General features: G+C 39.1%; 1 protein-coding gene across 1 annotated transcript; it reads right to left on the reverse strand.

The window, feature by feature from the left end:
• Positions 1-286: 286 nt before the first annotated feature.
• PolrMT (RNA polymerase mitochondrial) lies at positions 287-15,397 on the reverse strand. The gene is made up of 25 exons (XM_053754688.1): positions 15,138-15,397; positions 14,898-15,002; positions 14,258-14,816; positions 13,920-14,054; positions 13,327-13,501; positions 12,579-12,689; positions 12,222-12,383; positions 11,684-11,848; positions 11,078-11,242; positions 10,437-10,577; positions 10,092-10,210; positions 9,265-9,436; positions 8,685-8,803; positions 8,045-8,260; positions 7,470-7,619; positions 6,938-7,129; positions 6,550-6,759; positions 5,879-6,033; positions 5,211-5,362; positions 4,081-4,240; positions 3,531-3,660; positions 3,074-3,202; positions 2,346-2,517; positions 1,824-1,915; positions 287-1,581 (listed from the first exon to the last, which is right to left on the reverse strand). The coding sequence occupies exons 1-25, from the start codon at positions 15,283-15,285 to the stop codon at positions 1,455-1,457; spliced, it is 4,161 nt and encodes a 1,386-aa protein (XP_053610663.1). The 5' UTR covers positions 15,286-15,397; the 3' UTR covers positions 287-1,454.
• Between the last annotated feature and the right edge of the window lie 314 nt (positions 15,398-15,711).

A 15,711-nucleotide genomic window follows, 5' to 3' on the forward strand; every position in this document is an offset into this window, starting at 1 on the left:
ACGACTAGCGACCCGTCCCGGCTTCGCTTGTGTAAAATACATTATACATTAAACCTCCCACAGGAATCACGACTATTAAAAAAACCGCATTAAAATACGTGTGTACTTTCCGTCTGGGACAACTCAAACGATGTCCTCCCAATAGTCCTAAGGGACATTGTATATCACAAAGCATACATAGGGACAGAACAGATAGACAACGGGGAGTATATACAATGTAGTAATCGATACCTAAGTTTCTACGGAGGATGTATTGTGATTGTGGGTAGTATAAAAACAAAAATCATAATTTCAACTTATTTTATTGTTAATAGTTAACTACGAATCACAGACGGTTGCATTGCACTACAAGCGGAGGTAACGCCTTTGGTTCACTAACATTTTGTTCAGGGCACTTTTCAAACTTCACTACAATATTATAATCAGCAAGAGTTACTTGAAACCGTTCGGATCGCCAGTACTTACATAAAGTACTGGCCAAAAGATTATTGATCTGGAAATTTCTTTTTTTTTATTGTTGCCTCGAGACTTGGGAGTAGATATGCAGGGTGTTATATAAAAGAAAGTTCAGTTTCAAGTCAACTCTTGCTCAGTGTGTATTCTGTTTTTCCTAAGCGCAAGATACGTTATAACTGATAATATATTAAGTACAAATTCAGGCCACTTTTCTTTGTTAATCATCGATCGCTTTCTGGTTGAAGGTCTAATTATTTAATTTGCTGGAACTTTTTTCATCGCGAAATAAGGTGCAACTTGATCATAGAATCCATCCATACTAATATTATCATGTCCTTCTTTCATGTCAAAACACAGCACTCGATTAAGATGATTTTTTGAGTGGAATTAGACCGGCTCAAGCCGGAGTGTGACACAGTATAACGTATTTTGATATTAGGACAAATCGACATAATCATCAAATCGAGCCAAACTAAAAGAAGAAAATCATATTATGTACATCATTTTGTACGTTTATCGGCAGTAAGTAATAATATTGTTACAAAACCTAACTATCCATCTAAATTACATCAGTCTATCAAATTGGTTTGCGTGTCGCGTCTTTAAATTCATAATGATTTTTAATTCGTACCAACAGAAATATAAAACAAATATAAGACAAATTGTAAAAAGGTAAAGAAAAAATACGGCAGTGTAATACGGCGTCAAAAATCTTGCGTCTAAAATCTTGAAACGCATGTTATCATTTGCAGCCAAAATATAATAAAATGCACAACGAAATTAAAAGAAATAAATGGATATCTTTCCATAACAAAATTTTAAAACATTATTATATATAAATATATCGTCTTTTTTAAGTTTCATGGCTCCATCGTTCGCCAAAACGATAACTAACATAAAAATTAACACCATTTAGACACGCAAACCCTACCATTCCATTACCACCCATCCGAGTACAAGTGCCATTAAATTGACACACATGGCATGACAGAAATGTCCTAACTAAAGAAGTAGACGGAATCTAGAACGCATTTGATGTCGAAGTTTCCTTTGCTCGGCACTTGCCGCAGCAGGTCGTTGACCCGCTTCTTGTTCGCCGCACCCGGAGTGTTGTCCACCAACTCACTGGAAATGAATAGCATTTATACTTACTCGTATGCAGTAATAATACAGGATAATAATTTACTAAATTCGACGTAATTCCAGTGGTCAACTTTTCAAACTATGGCGTGTGATTTCCACTTTAGAATAAGACCATTCAGCCACTACGTCAGGCAGGCAGGTCGTATTTTTTTTACGCGGCCCCTGGGTGTCATGGTCATTAAGCAGCAATCGTATTGTAGTAGACAGACGATTTGACAACTTACCGGTCATCATAGCTATAAGTCTTCACTAGAAAGTGGGATAGATCTTCCAATATCGGCTGCGAGTGTAGAGCGACGAACTGCTCGCGACATATCTGCGAAAGCATTATAAAAACAATCTAACCAAAATGTTGACCTGCATAAACAATCACAGAATGCCATCGATAACAACGACGACACGCCAGTGCTAAAAACGACGATACACCAGTGCTATTTCAAATTTTGTAAGTTAATCACATTCGCAGTCACTGGGATATTTTTGTTCAAGTTTAACGCACCACGCCTTTTGTCGCAGTCAACGTGTTAAGGATGTTTGAAAGGAACATAAAAAAAAAAAAAACATATTTTGAAAATATTTAGACGAGTAACAATTCACTCAAAGGACATTAAAGATGGAAGTAAAGGAGTAACAATGGATATGGCAAATGATAGAACGAAATGGAAGGAACTTAGATCCTGTGCCGACCCCACATGAGTGGGATAAGGTCATGTAGAAGAAGAAGCAACAACAATAGTCAACAATACCTGGTTCATGAGGTCGACAGTGCAGGGATGCGTCCAGAAGCAGTCGTGCACGGACACGAAGGTGAGGCCGCGCGCGGCGCACGCGAGCCCCGTCAGCATCATGTGCGACGAGTCCAGCGAGTGGATGAAGTTTGGCGGGAAAGCGTTGCGCTGCTTCATCGTGCACGGCCGTCTGGAGTTTATTTTCTTTTTTAAAGCTCTTCTTTAACTTGACTTGTATGTACAGTTTGACCATAAAGAATTGACAAAAAATGAGGGCTACCTAGTTTCTTCGTAGCTGTCACTGTCATTTCTGACGTAAAATGCTGAAGTATTGCAACAATTTTGTATGGAAAATTTTTAGTTCCACTTTCATTATTTTCAAATACAATTTGGCGGCAAAGCGATGCGCTGTTTCATCGTTCACGGACGTCTGGGGAATATTATTAGTTTTCATATTTCATATGACAAACAAAACGCATAGCTTAGATGTGTACAATAAACAAGGGTTGTTGCCATGGTCCGATCGCCGAGTTCTACTGATCGATCCATGGGCAATTTTTTTTCGACTGACTTAGTATAAATAATAATAAAAATTGCCGTCCGTCTCTGTTTCGAAGATTTCTTACTTCCACGCAACGGATTTTGATGCAGCTTAAACTGATGTTTCGACAATTTATTAACTAAGGTTTATACATACAAAACAGCGTATTAGACCGGGGCGGGTCGATATTTAAAAATGTACTGACTGTTGTGTGTCGTGCGAGGCGTTGAGCGGGCCGTTGAGCGTGGCCGTGCGGCGGTGGTAGGGCTGCACCACCGGCAGCCCCAGCGGCGTCACCCACTCCACTGACGACCCACATACTCCTGATATAACCCTGAAAGACAATTTATGAGTTGTGTATTGTGTATAATTAGGCTTAGATAAACGGCGCGAAAAGAGGAAGACCTGCACTGCAGTGGATTTAAGTAGGCTGAAATTGATGATGTTGATGATTATAAAACGAACAAAGAGTCGCAAAAATAGTAGGTAAACTAACTTGAAGCTATATATGTTTCACACAGTGGTGAAATGTGTAGTTACGCCCAGTTAGCATTTTGATTGTAAGTGGAAATGCTAAAACGCTGAGTCGATATTGATGAAACTTGATGGCCTGAGGTATATAAATAAAATGGTCTAATTCATAAGATATTTTGTACACTCACTTGGCGCAGTCGGTGAACCAGTCCTGTATGAGTTTGGTCGACGTGAACATTTCGGTCAAACTGTCAAACGTCTTGGCGGTCAAGTACTGTGAGCAAGGCCACACGTGTTCCTTTGGAAACTCGTCGATATCTGTCAACAAACATTAATTATGGCACTATTTCGATAGCTCAGTGGTTAAGAGCACTATCCAATTTTTTTTTCATCTCATTTAATTTTCTTTTTGTGAAATGTACAACAAAACCATTTAAAATTATTGAAAAAAAGAGCCCATCACTTTCTGACAAAATATCACATGGTACAGATAAACTTCTAGACATGCGTAAATATCTACGTGATGTGATTGGCCAGTTAGCTCTATCCAATACTCGTGAAACACCATTTTAAACACAACAATTTAATGTTTGATATGTTACATGATACTTAATCATCAAGTAGCGAAATAAAACGTAAAATATTTTGCAAACATTAGTGTTGGTGGAATTTTGTTGAAATTTTATAGACCCAGAGGAATCTGATTGAATATAACTATTAATTACTTTGAAAGTCTACCTTTGAGCTGCTTAGCGATTTGCAGTCTAGCGCCGAACTTCGTGACTCCGTATACTGTCGTCATCACGGTCTGCTTGATCACTTTCCTTCGTACGAAGTTTTCCAAAACAATCGCGGGCTGAATCCCGGCCGCCGCGTCCTTTTTGCGCATTTCTTCCACCTGGTAGAGAAAAATCTATGTAACGGGAACAGTTTTCCGGGATGAAAGGTCCCTATGTCATTCTCCATACTTCAATTCAAACTACGTATAAGGAAAATTTCAAGACTGGTTGAGTAGGTAGAGAGTGAATAGATAACAAACAAACAAATTTTCGCATTTATAATATTAGTTAGGATGTAGTTGTAAGAAGGTTGGATTAGTTAGGCACTGGTATAATAAACTGTCGTAATGTAGTCTAACATACATACTCGTACACATTGATGTGTTACACATTATAATCTGTTACTTAATTATTTCTGTAACACTAGCTGCGCCCCAGGCCTTCGCTCCCGTGGGAATTTGGGATTAAAAAGTACCCTATGAAAGGACATAGGGTACTTTTTGTAGCGAACGGACGGTCCTTTGTACCGACAAGGGTCCGTATTTCAGAATACGTGTATGCAAAATTTCAAGAAGATTGGTCGAGCAGGTAAAACTTGAAGAGGTAACAAACAAACTTACTTTCTCATTTATAATATTAGTTAGGATAGGATTGATTTCAGTATTTTTATAACTGTTTTACTCCTAACACTTATGAAACAGTAACAGATATTCCGTTTGAACCCGTTTTTTCAATGTTTTCTTTGCCAGACATGGCACATATACAAATTGACATATTGAATTATAGACCTTATTGTCCGTAATAGATTAGAAAACAGTGTAATAAGCACTAAACAGACTGTAAGAGAAACAACTACTAAAGTCCTTGGACATCAGGAGGCTTACTATCATCTCTTAACGCGATCCAGTTTACGACCTAAACTAATCTGCATCGCAAATTCCTACCATTGACTTCATTTTTAGTATTAATGCGATTCATTTTAGGTTCCTAAATTCAAACGAGTTGTATTGGAATCATAGCTGAGTTTACAAAATGTATTTTTTAAGATGTCCCCGGGCTACTCGGCGCCACATATAACAAGAGACTCACGAGCGCAGCCACAGCACTGTAGACGTCCTGCGGACGGCGGGCGGGCGCGAGGTTGACGGCGGCGGCGCCGGCGGAGTCTCCGCCCAGCGCCGCGTAGTGCTGCAGCCCGTTGCAGGACCCGTCCTGGTGCACCGGGAACCCGCACATGTATTCTAGACAACGTTATGTGAGCTTCATAATGTGCTTGTGCGGCCTTGCTAGAGGCGAAACTGTCGCCGGCGTCGACAATGCGGTCAGGTTGTCACAAAATATGAAAGACGTAGTCATTTGTTTTATTTTCCAAAAGTTACAGTCCATAAATAACTCCTATTGCGTCACATGTCACGTTGCGAGCGGAAATAGCGTGAAATGGCATTCTTCTTCTCTGCCGTTTCGCCCTTGGCAGAGCATGGCATATTAGGGGAAAATTCATTAACTCTCATTGTACAAATACGAAGATAACTTTTGTATTATATAGAACTACAAGGGTTCTACATAATTCGATACTTGTTTTTATTGTATACTGTTTACTGTACATGTTTGCGTGTGTAAAAAAAAATCCCCTTGTCAAACTTAAAAACTGGATTGCACGAATTGTTGTACAGTTTCCAACAATAGTGGGAGGAAAGTTTAGGTAAGTATAATTTGTTACGGTTTTACGGGCGGGTTGCTATTAAATCTATAAATACCTTCAGGGTTGGGCGATCGTACAGCGTTGGCGATCTCCATGCAACAGGCCAACGTCTGCCACGGCTCCTCGGACGCCTTCCACCAGCCCTGGCCCTCCAGGGGGTTGTCGGCTGAGTCCAGGATCTTGTCCATTATGGTTTCGACGTAGGCCAGTCTGTTGAACAATTTAATTTCATTTTTTTAATCACATCGAGAGATATATTTGGTTCTTAAAAAAATAGAATTACTGCCACGCCAACATATGTGGTCGTTCAAAACAAATTTGGACGGCCACATATTCATTTATTTCATTACAATAGGTACAATTGTGTTGAAAATTAGATTATACAGTACAAGCTTTGGTAGTAGAACTTGGTGGGCATTTTTTAAAATAATAATTAAAACAACGAAAGATAAAGATTAATCTGCGCCGAGTTGTCCAACATGTAAATGTAAATTGTTTCAATCGAAGATTTATACCCAGTGAACGCGCAGTTAGTATATTATAAAACAAAGTCATCTACCGACTCTGTCTGTTCGCGATAAATTTAAAGATATTGTAGTTTCTGAGGAAGGTTTAGGTGTGTAATTTATTGTTTTACCAGAGCGAAGCCGGCACGGGCCGCTAGTATAGATATAAGTAGAAGCAGATAGAACACGTATTCCTAGTCCAATATTTCATTATACACACCTCTCATCGACAGTGCTCTTCTTCATGGTCCCGGTGAGGTTGATGGCGTGCAGCTTCAGCCACCGCAGCCCGCGGGCGCCCAGCGGCTGCGCGCGCGCGAAGCGCAGCAGCGCGCGCGCAGTGTCCGCGCCCAGCACGGACACGTGCGGCGGACACGCGTACACGCGACCGCGGAAGTCCATGTTGTGAGGCAGCCAGAACACGCGGTCCCTGAGGCGTTTATAGGTTTGTATGTTTGAGGCGGGTAATCTCCGAAACTACCGAACCGATTTAAAAAATTATTTCACCATTAGAAAGATACATTATCCAACATTGCTACAGGCTATATTTTATCTCAAAATTCCCACGGGAGAGAAGCTCGGGGCGCAGCTAGTATTTAACAAGTTACCTGAAGTGGTTGGCCAACGACAATTTGTACAGCATGTCGCACCACAGCGAATGCATCTCTGCGCGTGCGCGGTTCAAAGCGACCCGGTTCTTGAAGGCCGCGGCCGCGTCCGCCGCCCGCGGCGCCGCGAACCGGGACGCGTCCAGCGCCGACGCCGGCGGCGGGATGTCCAGCTTCTTGTTGCCCCCGGATCTGACAATGAGGGCTCTTTTCAAAAATTGACTTTTTATTTTTCTTTTAATTATGTCTCCAAAAATGGAGATGTTTTGGTCGGTAAAGTATTGAGTAGGGTTAAAGCCAATTTTAGTTTTTTCACGAAAATTCGGACGCAAACTCAACTACAGCACAACAGACGGGTTGCAAATTCTAATTTATATATGTTTGTTATATGTTTGTTACTTATTCACGCAAAATCTGTTGATTGTTATGAAATTTGTTACACAGGTAGAATATAACCCGGAATAACACATAGGGTACTTTTTATTCCTAAAAGCCCTGGGGTGTAGCAAGTATTGAATATTACAAATGAGACCTGAACAGCTGCAGCTGGAGATCCAGTATCGGCTGGTTGATGACCCAGGGCACCTCGGACAGCTGGTTGAGGCTGTCCAGTACCGGATACAACGCTTCTGCAGGTGCTTCTTCTAGACGCTTCCATTGACTCATCACGTGCATTGGTACCCTGTTGAAGATAACGCGTTAACATTAGGGAAGTTAAGAAATGTTTAAGGGTTCTGCAAAAAAATACAACATTCGATACACGATCGGAAAACTAGTTATTGGGTCAGATTGTTGTTTCACAAAAATTTACTAGTCACAACAAATGCTGAAAGTGAAAATGACGTTTATTTTTTAATCTAAGATAGCTGTCAATTTTTCAATTTTGCGATATGGGCATTGTATTTTAAGTATTGGGGATTGCAGAAAACGAAAATTACATTTATATTCACATCCAAGATGACTTGATATTTTTATTCAATTTTGCGATATGGGCATCGTTTCATACACGAAAATGATTCTTTTTTTTTTCAAATCCAAGATGGCCGACATTTTTTTTCATGAAGAACGATGAAACACTACAACAAAGTATTAAGTGGAAACACTGACCTGATGAGCGGCGTGGGTGTGACCAGATAAGCTCCAGCCTTCAAGCTGGCCCAAGGCAGCGGCGGCGCGGCGGCGGGCGCGAGCGCCGCGCGCATGCGCAGAGTGCGCGCGGCCGCGCCCGCCCACAGCCGCGCCAGCGCCGGGTGCGGCTTCAGCTCCAGCCGCACCAGTCGGCCCCACGGCCGGTGCACCTTGTACACCGCCGGCAGCTTCTTCCTGCAACGACCACCGCCCACATCCCCACTGTACTCGATATAAGGCAGCTGTACAGGTGACGTTTGCTAAATTTTGTAACACCTCCATATTCTCCCGTGGATATCGCATGAGGCGACTAAGGGACGCCTAATCTTAACAGCTGATAGACAACAATGGCATTCCCAAAGAAAGTTGACGTCAGGCAGGCCGGTTATAAAATTATAGTTTTCATAAATTATTTAACTCCGAATGTAACCGGAAACACGAAAATGAAAAGGAAAGAAAAATAGACGAGAGACAGGATAATGGAACGTTATGATAAAAACGTACAAATGTTGGTGTTATCACTAGCTGATGCCCGCAACTTCGCCCACAATAGCCTGTGTATGAACCTGGGCCATGGCCTGGCAAAATGGCCCTTATTGTAATAGTTATACCGACTCACTCTTTAGCCTTGGGCTTGAACATGTTGACGTCGATCTTGACGTCGTTGATGATGATGTTGTACAGGAACTTGCCCACGCTCTGCCTCATCTCCAGCGGCCACGGCGCTTCCTCCGTGTCCTGAAGGATAATCATGATTGTTTTTTCTAAAATCTTTAGTCAAATTTAATATACTATCTTTTCCCGTGGCTTCACCGGCGTGAATTTGCCACGGGTACATTTATTTTTCCGGGATGTAAGGTACCCTATCCTTCTCCTTATTTCAAAGTACATGTGTGCCAAATTTCAAGAAGATTATTTGAGCAGATAAAGCGTTAACATACACACTTACTTTCGCATTTATAATATTAGTTAGTTTTTATTTATTTATTTATAGTTTGATTTTTTGTGACGTCTCTTCTACGTGTCATTTAGTATGGAGCAAAAATGTGTGATTTTCGTTTTGTAAGCAAGCATACCTTTGAAAGCATTGTCACTATCACTACAGTAATTTGGTGTTTCTATTAATATAAGGGCTTTCGAATAGTCATCAAAGCAAACATTTGTCAACTAGCCTATTATGATATTTTTATTTTACTCACGAGAGTGGCGCCCTCTCTGTAGCGATGCGCGAGCGTCTGCCAGGCCTGGCGGCTGTTGTGTGGTTCCCGCTGATCCACCGACTGTCGGGAGATGTACCACTCGCTGTACTTCTCATAAAGCTGTTCTATTTTCGCCAGCACGCCGTTGCGACGGTACTGCTCTATTTGATGCCTGTTGAACAATAAATTAGTGTCATAAACATAAAGAACATTGTGTCGAACAAAGAGTTCAAATTGGTGGCTGAGGATGGACAGAAATGTAAGTCATTTTACCAAAAGTAAAATGTTGGGAGAATCCCGAAATTTGCATTTATTTATAGTGATTTTTAACTTATTTTACAAGTCTCAAATGGTTATTTATCATGTAAATAGTGTGACGGTAAATTAACGCCTATAACGAAATAACACTTGTCAGGAAAATGACTCAAAAATATCACCTGTCACCTCACCATTGTGTCGGCTATAAAACGAATGTCCAACGTTGTAATGCCAGTCTTAGCTCTGGCACCGTGCGGTGCGATCATGTTGCTTTTGATTATAAGTGACGGCCGATGTGTGAATATTTTTGTTGGATCGTTTTTATTTCTCTGTCATGTTATTACAAAGTGAAACGACTGTATTTATGAACAATTAGTGGCCAGTCCCGGCTTCTAATAAATTATACAAATAAACCTTCCTCGGGAATCACACTACCTATTGGAGAAAACCGCATGAAAAGCTATGCAGTAGTTTTTGAGCTAATTGCGATACAAACAGATGCGGCAGGGACTTTGTTTTATAATATGTAAGGAAAATTCAATATAATAAATACAAAAGGTATAACTTACTTGTGATACACTTGGGTCCCGAGGTCTCTCTGCAGCAGTTTGAGGGTGGGGCTGTAGGTCTCGCTGCCGTCCACCAGTTTGCTGATCTCGGACATTATTATCTCAACGAATTGGTCCACCTGAAGTACAATCTGATTAGGAAGACGGCAGTAGATTCAATTTTAACTGACATTTTTTATTTATTTTTGATTAAATTTATGACGTCAATACACTTATTGACATCAAAATAATTAAATATCACTGTCTGCCACTGACCGTCTCCTTTTCCCAATTTCCACTTTCTTGTTTTATTTAGATGTAGTTTTATTAGAATGTATTTCTTAAGTAAATGCAAGCAATACTGACCGTTAATACTTTGAGATACGGGTACAGCGTGATGGCGGAATGCGACGCTATACTTTGCGACTTCAGGGTCCCGAGGTTCCGTACGAACGCTTCTTTAATAACGACGCGCCATTCACTTTCAGTCTCTTTTAGTTTTTCCCGCTGTAATATACAATTATAATTAAGAATCATAAATTAAATATCGAATTTCATGATTGGTGAAAAAGTAACAATAAAAATAATATCTATATATGACTGACAGACAACGTATAGCCGAAACTGCTGGGCGTAGGAAGCCGAAATTTGATATGTAGGTTCCCTGGGGAGTGTAGGTGAGCACTGATGATTTTAAAAAATTCCACCCCGAAGGGGGTGAGAGGGGTGAAAATCTTTTATATGAAAGTTCTACACTGTTGAAGTTAGTGGCTTGAAAATTGGATTTTAGTTTTTTGCAACAAATTAATGAATACATAATCCTAAAGGGGGGTGAAAGATTGTATGGGACTTAATACAATTTTCAAGATAAAAAAGCTAGTAGAATATATAGACCAGATAGTGAAAAAAAAAATCTTCTGTGTCACACTATAGTGTAATAAAATGTGACAGAGAGTCGGCACCCCCATTTTCGCCAACCAATTTTAATTATACAATAAAAATCTTACGCAGAATTTGACAACGGGCGACGATTCGTCCTTGACATCAATATTGTTCACTTCGATGTCGCCTCTGATCTCGACGTCCAGCTGCTGCTTGCCGAGCGCCAGGATCTCCTGCAGAGTGACCACGCCTTCCGCCGGAGACTTCAGCAGACCTCGTCTGGCTTCCACCTGGATACGGTATACTCATTTTCAACACATTTGAAATATCACCCTAATTTTAAGTAACAGGTGACTGAAGTGTGTATATTTGTAAACTGAATAAAAACATAGAACTATAGATAACGAACTCCTGGACCTTAATGTTTTCAAAAAAGAATGAAAATCTAATATGCTTCCCCCGCCATTTAATTCTACTATCTAAGTTTTTAAATAGAACATGTCCCCATGATGCTTGAATCTTCATAGTACACATTGTTGAATTTTGTTAATATTAAACCATGTAGGTATTAGTTCAAACCTACACAAACTAAAGCATTTATTAACTATGAAAACATCTGTTTACTTTATATTGCTGTAACAATCTTAGTATAATAAGAAAAAATGTTGAGATTAATAAGATAAGACTTGTAAGAAAAAACACGAACTGTACACAAATAGCCTCTACTATACCTTGTCCAGCATCAAGTTGTCCATCAGTGGGCAGCTGTAATCTAGATTGGGCGGGGTATACACGGGCTCGAACGCCGGCTCCAGCCGACGTATCGCCCTTAGCACCACCTCCCGCTGGTCGTATAGAAACTTTGTTTTGTCCATCAAATCGTTTAGATTTACACCCTGAAACAAGAGTTACTTTAATAGCGTCTACAGACCTGAGTATAGATGGCTTTAAAGAGCATTTTTTAAAATATTGTACCCTATTGTTTATAAAGAAGTTAAAGTGTTGAATTAAACTGTAACATTCCACGGCTATGGTACTTGTGGGGGCAGTCGCTTACGATGTATTATGCGCAAGTGAATCATGACTTCCCTCAATATGGTGCCTTTTCTCGTGGAACATCACAAATATGTTTTGTACCTATCGCACTTTTCAATTTATTTTATTGATTTAACGAACTAGTCTACTATCTATTTACTAGAACACTACCTCTACATAGTTACATTTAAACAATATGGCATAATAGCTTAAATGAAATTAAACTACATTTACCTTTTCTTCCATTATTTTGTGATAAAAATTCAGCAATGTCAGTTTGTCGACCCTTTCATTCCTCTCTATGCATTCAAATATGGCGGCGTATGTTTGTGCGTTCGGTTCGATTGCGTCTTCAGACATAAACATGAGTAGCTCTTTGACATTTTCCATTTGACCCTGTTTCATACAAATAAAAAATGTTTAAATATTGAGAGTAAAAAATAGACAGACTAACATTTGCCAGCGGTTTTGCCAGTGTTATTTTCCCACAGTAATATTTCTGGGTTTAAAGGTACCATATGTTCTTATATCTCGCATTATAATACTAGTATGGATCTGTCCCTTAACTTGTCAAGTGAAGCAACCACTTACCAGAGCAGCATATCCGTGTAAGAGAGCATTGTATATGTTGACATCAGATATCTTCCCAATATCCAAGGTCTTGGTACCACGCTGTCTGTAATACTGTAGTACTTGCCGACCCTGAAATTATTAAATATGTTTTTTATCATGATTCAACTTCTTGTCTTCCAGATTCTACCAGATATTGTGTACAGCAAGATAGTGTGGTTCTTCTTCTGTTGAGTGTTATACACTGGCGTCAGATTTAAGGCATCTGACAATATAGTGTGGTTAGCAAGGTCCATGTAATGTTTACATTTCAAGTTAGACCAAAAACATTTTGTCAAATAAATCCATTTTGAGTTCCTTGACTGTTGGTCCACTAAAATGCTGAACATTTTCTTTTCTGCCACATGTGACAGAAAATACTTGTTTATCACTATTACAGGCTAAACACTTTTTATTGATAAGCTAAAGTGGGTCGCTTATTTTATGGTCGACCCGAGATATTCAAAAACAGATTCCGAGATGAAAACATTCAAGATACTGCTAAAACAAAGAAACTGCCAAGATATCATACTGCCAAAACATATTATTATTAAGACACTTGTTTCTTTCTCATGAAGACAATACGTAACAGTTTATGTATAACCGCGCAAGAAGGAGACATCGCACCACATACCAGAAAGATGGCAATATACATACTTTGACATCAAAAAGTTCTTAGCAGTGCAGAGTATAGCTTCAGGATTATGCATGAATGAATGAATTTATTTACCTCATGAACCATATTGAGGGAGCAAAGGAGATGCAAGTGAGCTGTGAGCAGCCTGTGCAGGGCCTCCAGTTTCCCGCGGCGGGTCAGCGCCTTCATGTCCTCCTTCATGTTCAACTCTTGCAGAGCTCGACGCTTCTCGCGTTTCTTTTTCTTCTTTTGTGTTATTGCTTCTCGTCTGTGAACAATTTTATTCACTACTACTAATATATAGGCTTCGCTCGGGTAAAACCATTATAACAAAAATTCGAATGTTACACCTGAATGTTTGAATGTTTTATCTCTGTGCCAGATATCAACAAAATCAGTCTAGAAATTTTAGAGTTCATATTCATTACAAACAAAAATACAAATATTTTCTCATTATACATATATGTTTTTAATAAAAATTAGTCTTGGCTGAATGGCAAAACAGTTTCAGTTCTAGAGGTATGGAAGCAGATGGGACAGCAGGCAGACGTAAGGATCACTGCCGGATGTGCAAAACCCTGTGGGTGCAGGTTTTGTACTTTGTTAAAACAAATTGTTAATTAATACAAAAGAATCCTTTGCCCAGCATTGGGACACTGACATTAAAATAAAAACTGCCAACTTACGCTTTCTTTATTTTCAAGCTTTTTGCAGGTACATGTACCACATGGTCCAAGTCTATCTCTTCATGAGTTTCAGCTCCGTGTATTATAGAATCATCACAGAGGTCATCCAATGCCGGATGTGCAATACCCTGATGTCTACAAAACAAAGATTATAGCATAGACTACTAAGAAATTACAACTTTATTTTTTGTTATGGTCAAAAATGAAATTGAATTGAAACAAAACTGAAATATGTATTTTAAATTAACAAAACCAAACCAAAAATGTAATTGATATAATTTTTTAAAACAACACATTGCGCATTTGTTGTTTGTTCATTTGTCCATACAAAAACTTACTGCATATTGGTAATATGTGTCAACAACTCCTGATCGTAGCTATCCAGCTGGTTGTCAACAAAGAGCTCTCTAAATATAGCATGTGGACTTCTCGGTGGCTCATTAGCGCTGACTGACTTCACATCTGCTCGCACAGAAGTGTCAAGGTCAAATTCTTGATTCAAACCCTCATTTATTGCATACCTCAAATCTTGTAATCTCTGGTCATATAAAGTAGATTTTCTAAAATTATAATAACTCTCCTTCACCATTCCTATATACTGTTGGGTTTTAAATCTCTCCACATCAGAGAGTTGGTGAGATGTAAAGACTAGGGCACATTTATCATCTTCTAAAACTATTTCTTTGCAGACACTTGGTGTCGCCTTCTTAAGAATTTTGTCTCTAACACTTTGAAGCAATTCTGCATCCACTTCTTTGAGTTCTGAATGTTTTCTCACAGTTTTTGTTGTCAGTTGATGAAGCTGGCCTAAAGATACAGGGCTAGATGCTAATTTCGAGAGGTGTGAAGCATGTAACTTGCTTATGGACACCTTGGTTTCTGTCATAGATTTTCCAACTGAAACGAAATCAATATTTTTAATTTTTACACAATTAAAATTGGATTTTAAAGTTTTGAATAATGTAAACAAACACCAACCTTCTAAGAGTTCGCCATACTTTTTATAATTTTTGTGTTTAGTCTTTTTCCTAGACGACCTCAAAACACTTGCAGTTCTCGTGGATTGATTCCTTACAAGATTTTCTGGAATATATACGAGAAAAGTTATGCAATTATATTATAGGTTACTTTAATAATAAATTTCAGTTGAAAAGACTCTTATCATGTTAAAAACCTTATTATAACTACGTGTTATAAGCTACATTTAACAACAATTACCTGATGATTGCCCACCAAGAAGGATTTTTCGACAAATTGAACAGTTTATGTCCGATATCGGAGTGTTTATAAGTGAATTGCTTCCTTGTAATGGAAGTCCATGAAATGTGTTACGGTATATATTCTTAGCAGAGATAAGCCGATGCATTATAAATTATTTATCTGCAATAAACTCACAATTAACATAAAACATAAAAATAGAAACCACGTGAAAAGATGTTCCATTTGCGGAATGCGGACGGAACCAAAATAATAATTGATTGAACTGACATTGACAGTATTCATGATGACAGCCTGACAGGAGGTTTAAAAAAACTGCTGTCAAATATTTCACTCCAGTACGCACGGATTTAGTAAGTATATTTTAGGTACTCCATGGTACACTCATTTCGAATACCTACTTAATAATATTTCATACCTACTTAATAATCCATGAATCCAACTCGTACTTTACCCATCACGAAGTACTCATGTACTTCGTGATGGGTAAAGTACGAGTAGTAGTACGAAGTAGGATTCTTCAGTCATCTGAAGAATCCTATAATGTGCTGTCAATCGATTGTCAAATAAAATG

Source organism: Plodia interpunctella, chromosome 14, assembly GCF_027563975.2.
Source record: "Plodia interpunctella isolate USDA-ARS_2022_Savannah chromosome 14, ilPloInte3.2, whole genome shotgun sequence".
NCBI classification, from domain to species: Eukaryota; Metazoa; Arthropoda; class Insecta; order Lepidoptera; family Pyralidae; genus Plodia; species Plodia interpunctella.

What these genes read in the sequence shown, in the direction of transcription:
- PolrMT (XM_053754688.1), bottom strand. Translation starts at nt 15,285, where the DNA reads ATGCATCGGCTTATCTCTGCTAAGAATATATACCGTAACACATTTCAT. An exon ending in TTCAAGCCCAAGGCTAAAGA is followed by an intron (nt 8,261 to 8,684) that starts GTGAGTCGGTAT and finishes TGGTCGTTGCAG; the next exon opens with GAAGAAGCTGCCGGCGGTGT. An exon ending in ACTTATAGCTATGATGACCG is followed by an intron (nt 1,582 to 1,823) that starts GTAAGTTGTCAA and finishes ATTCATTTCCAG; the next exon opens with TGAGTTGGTGGACAACACTC.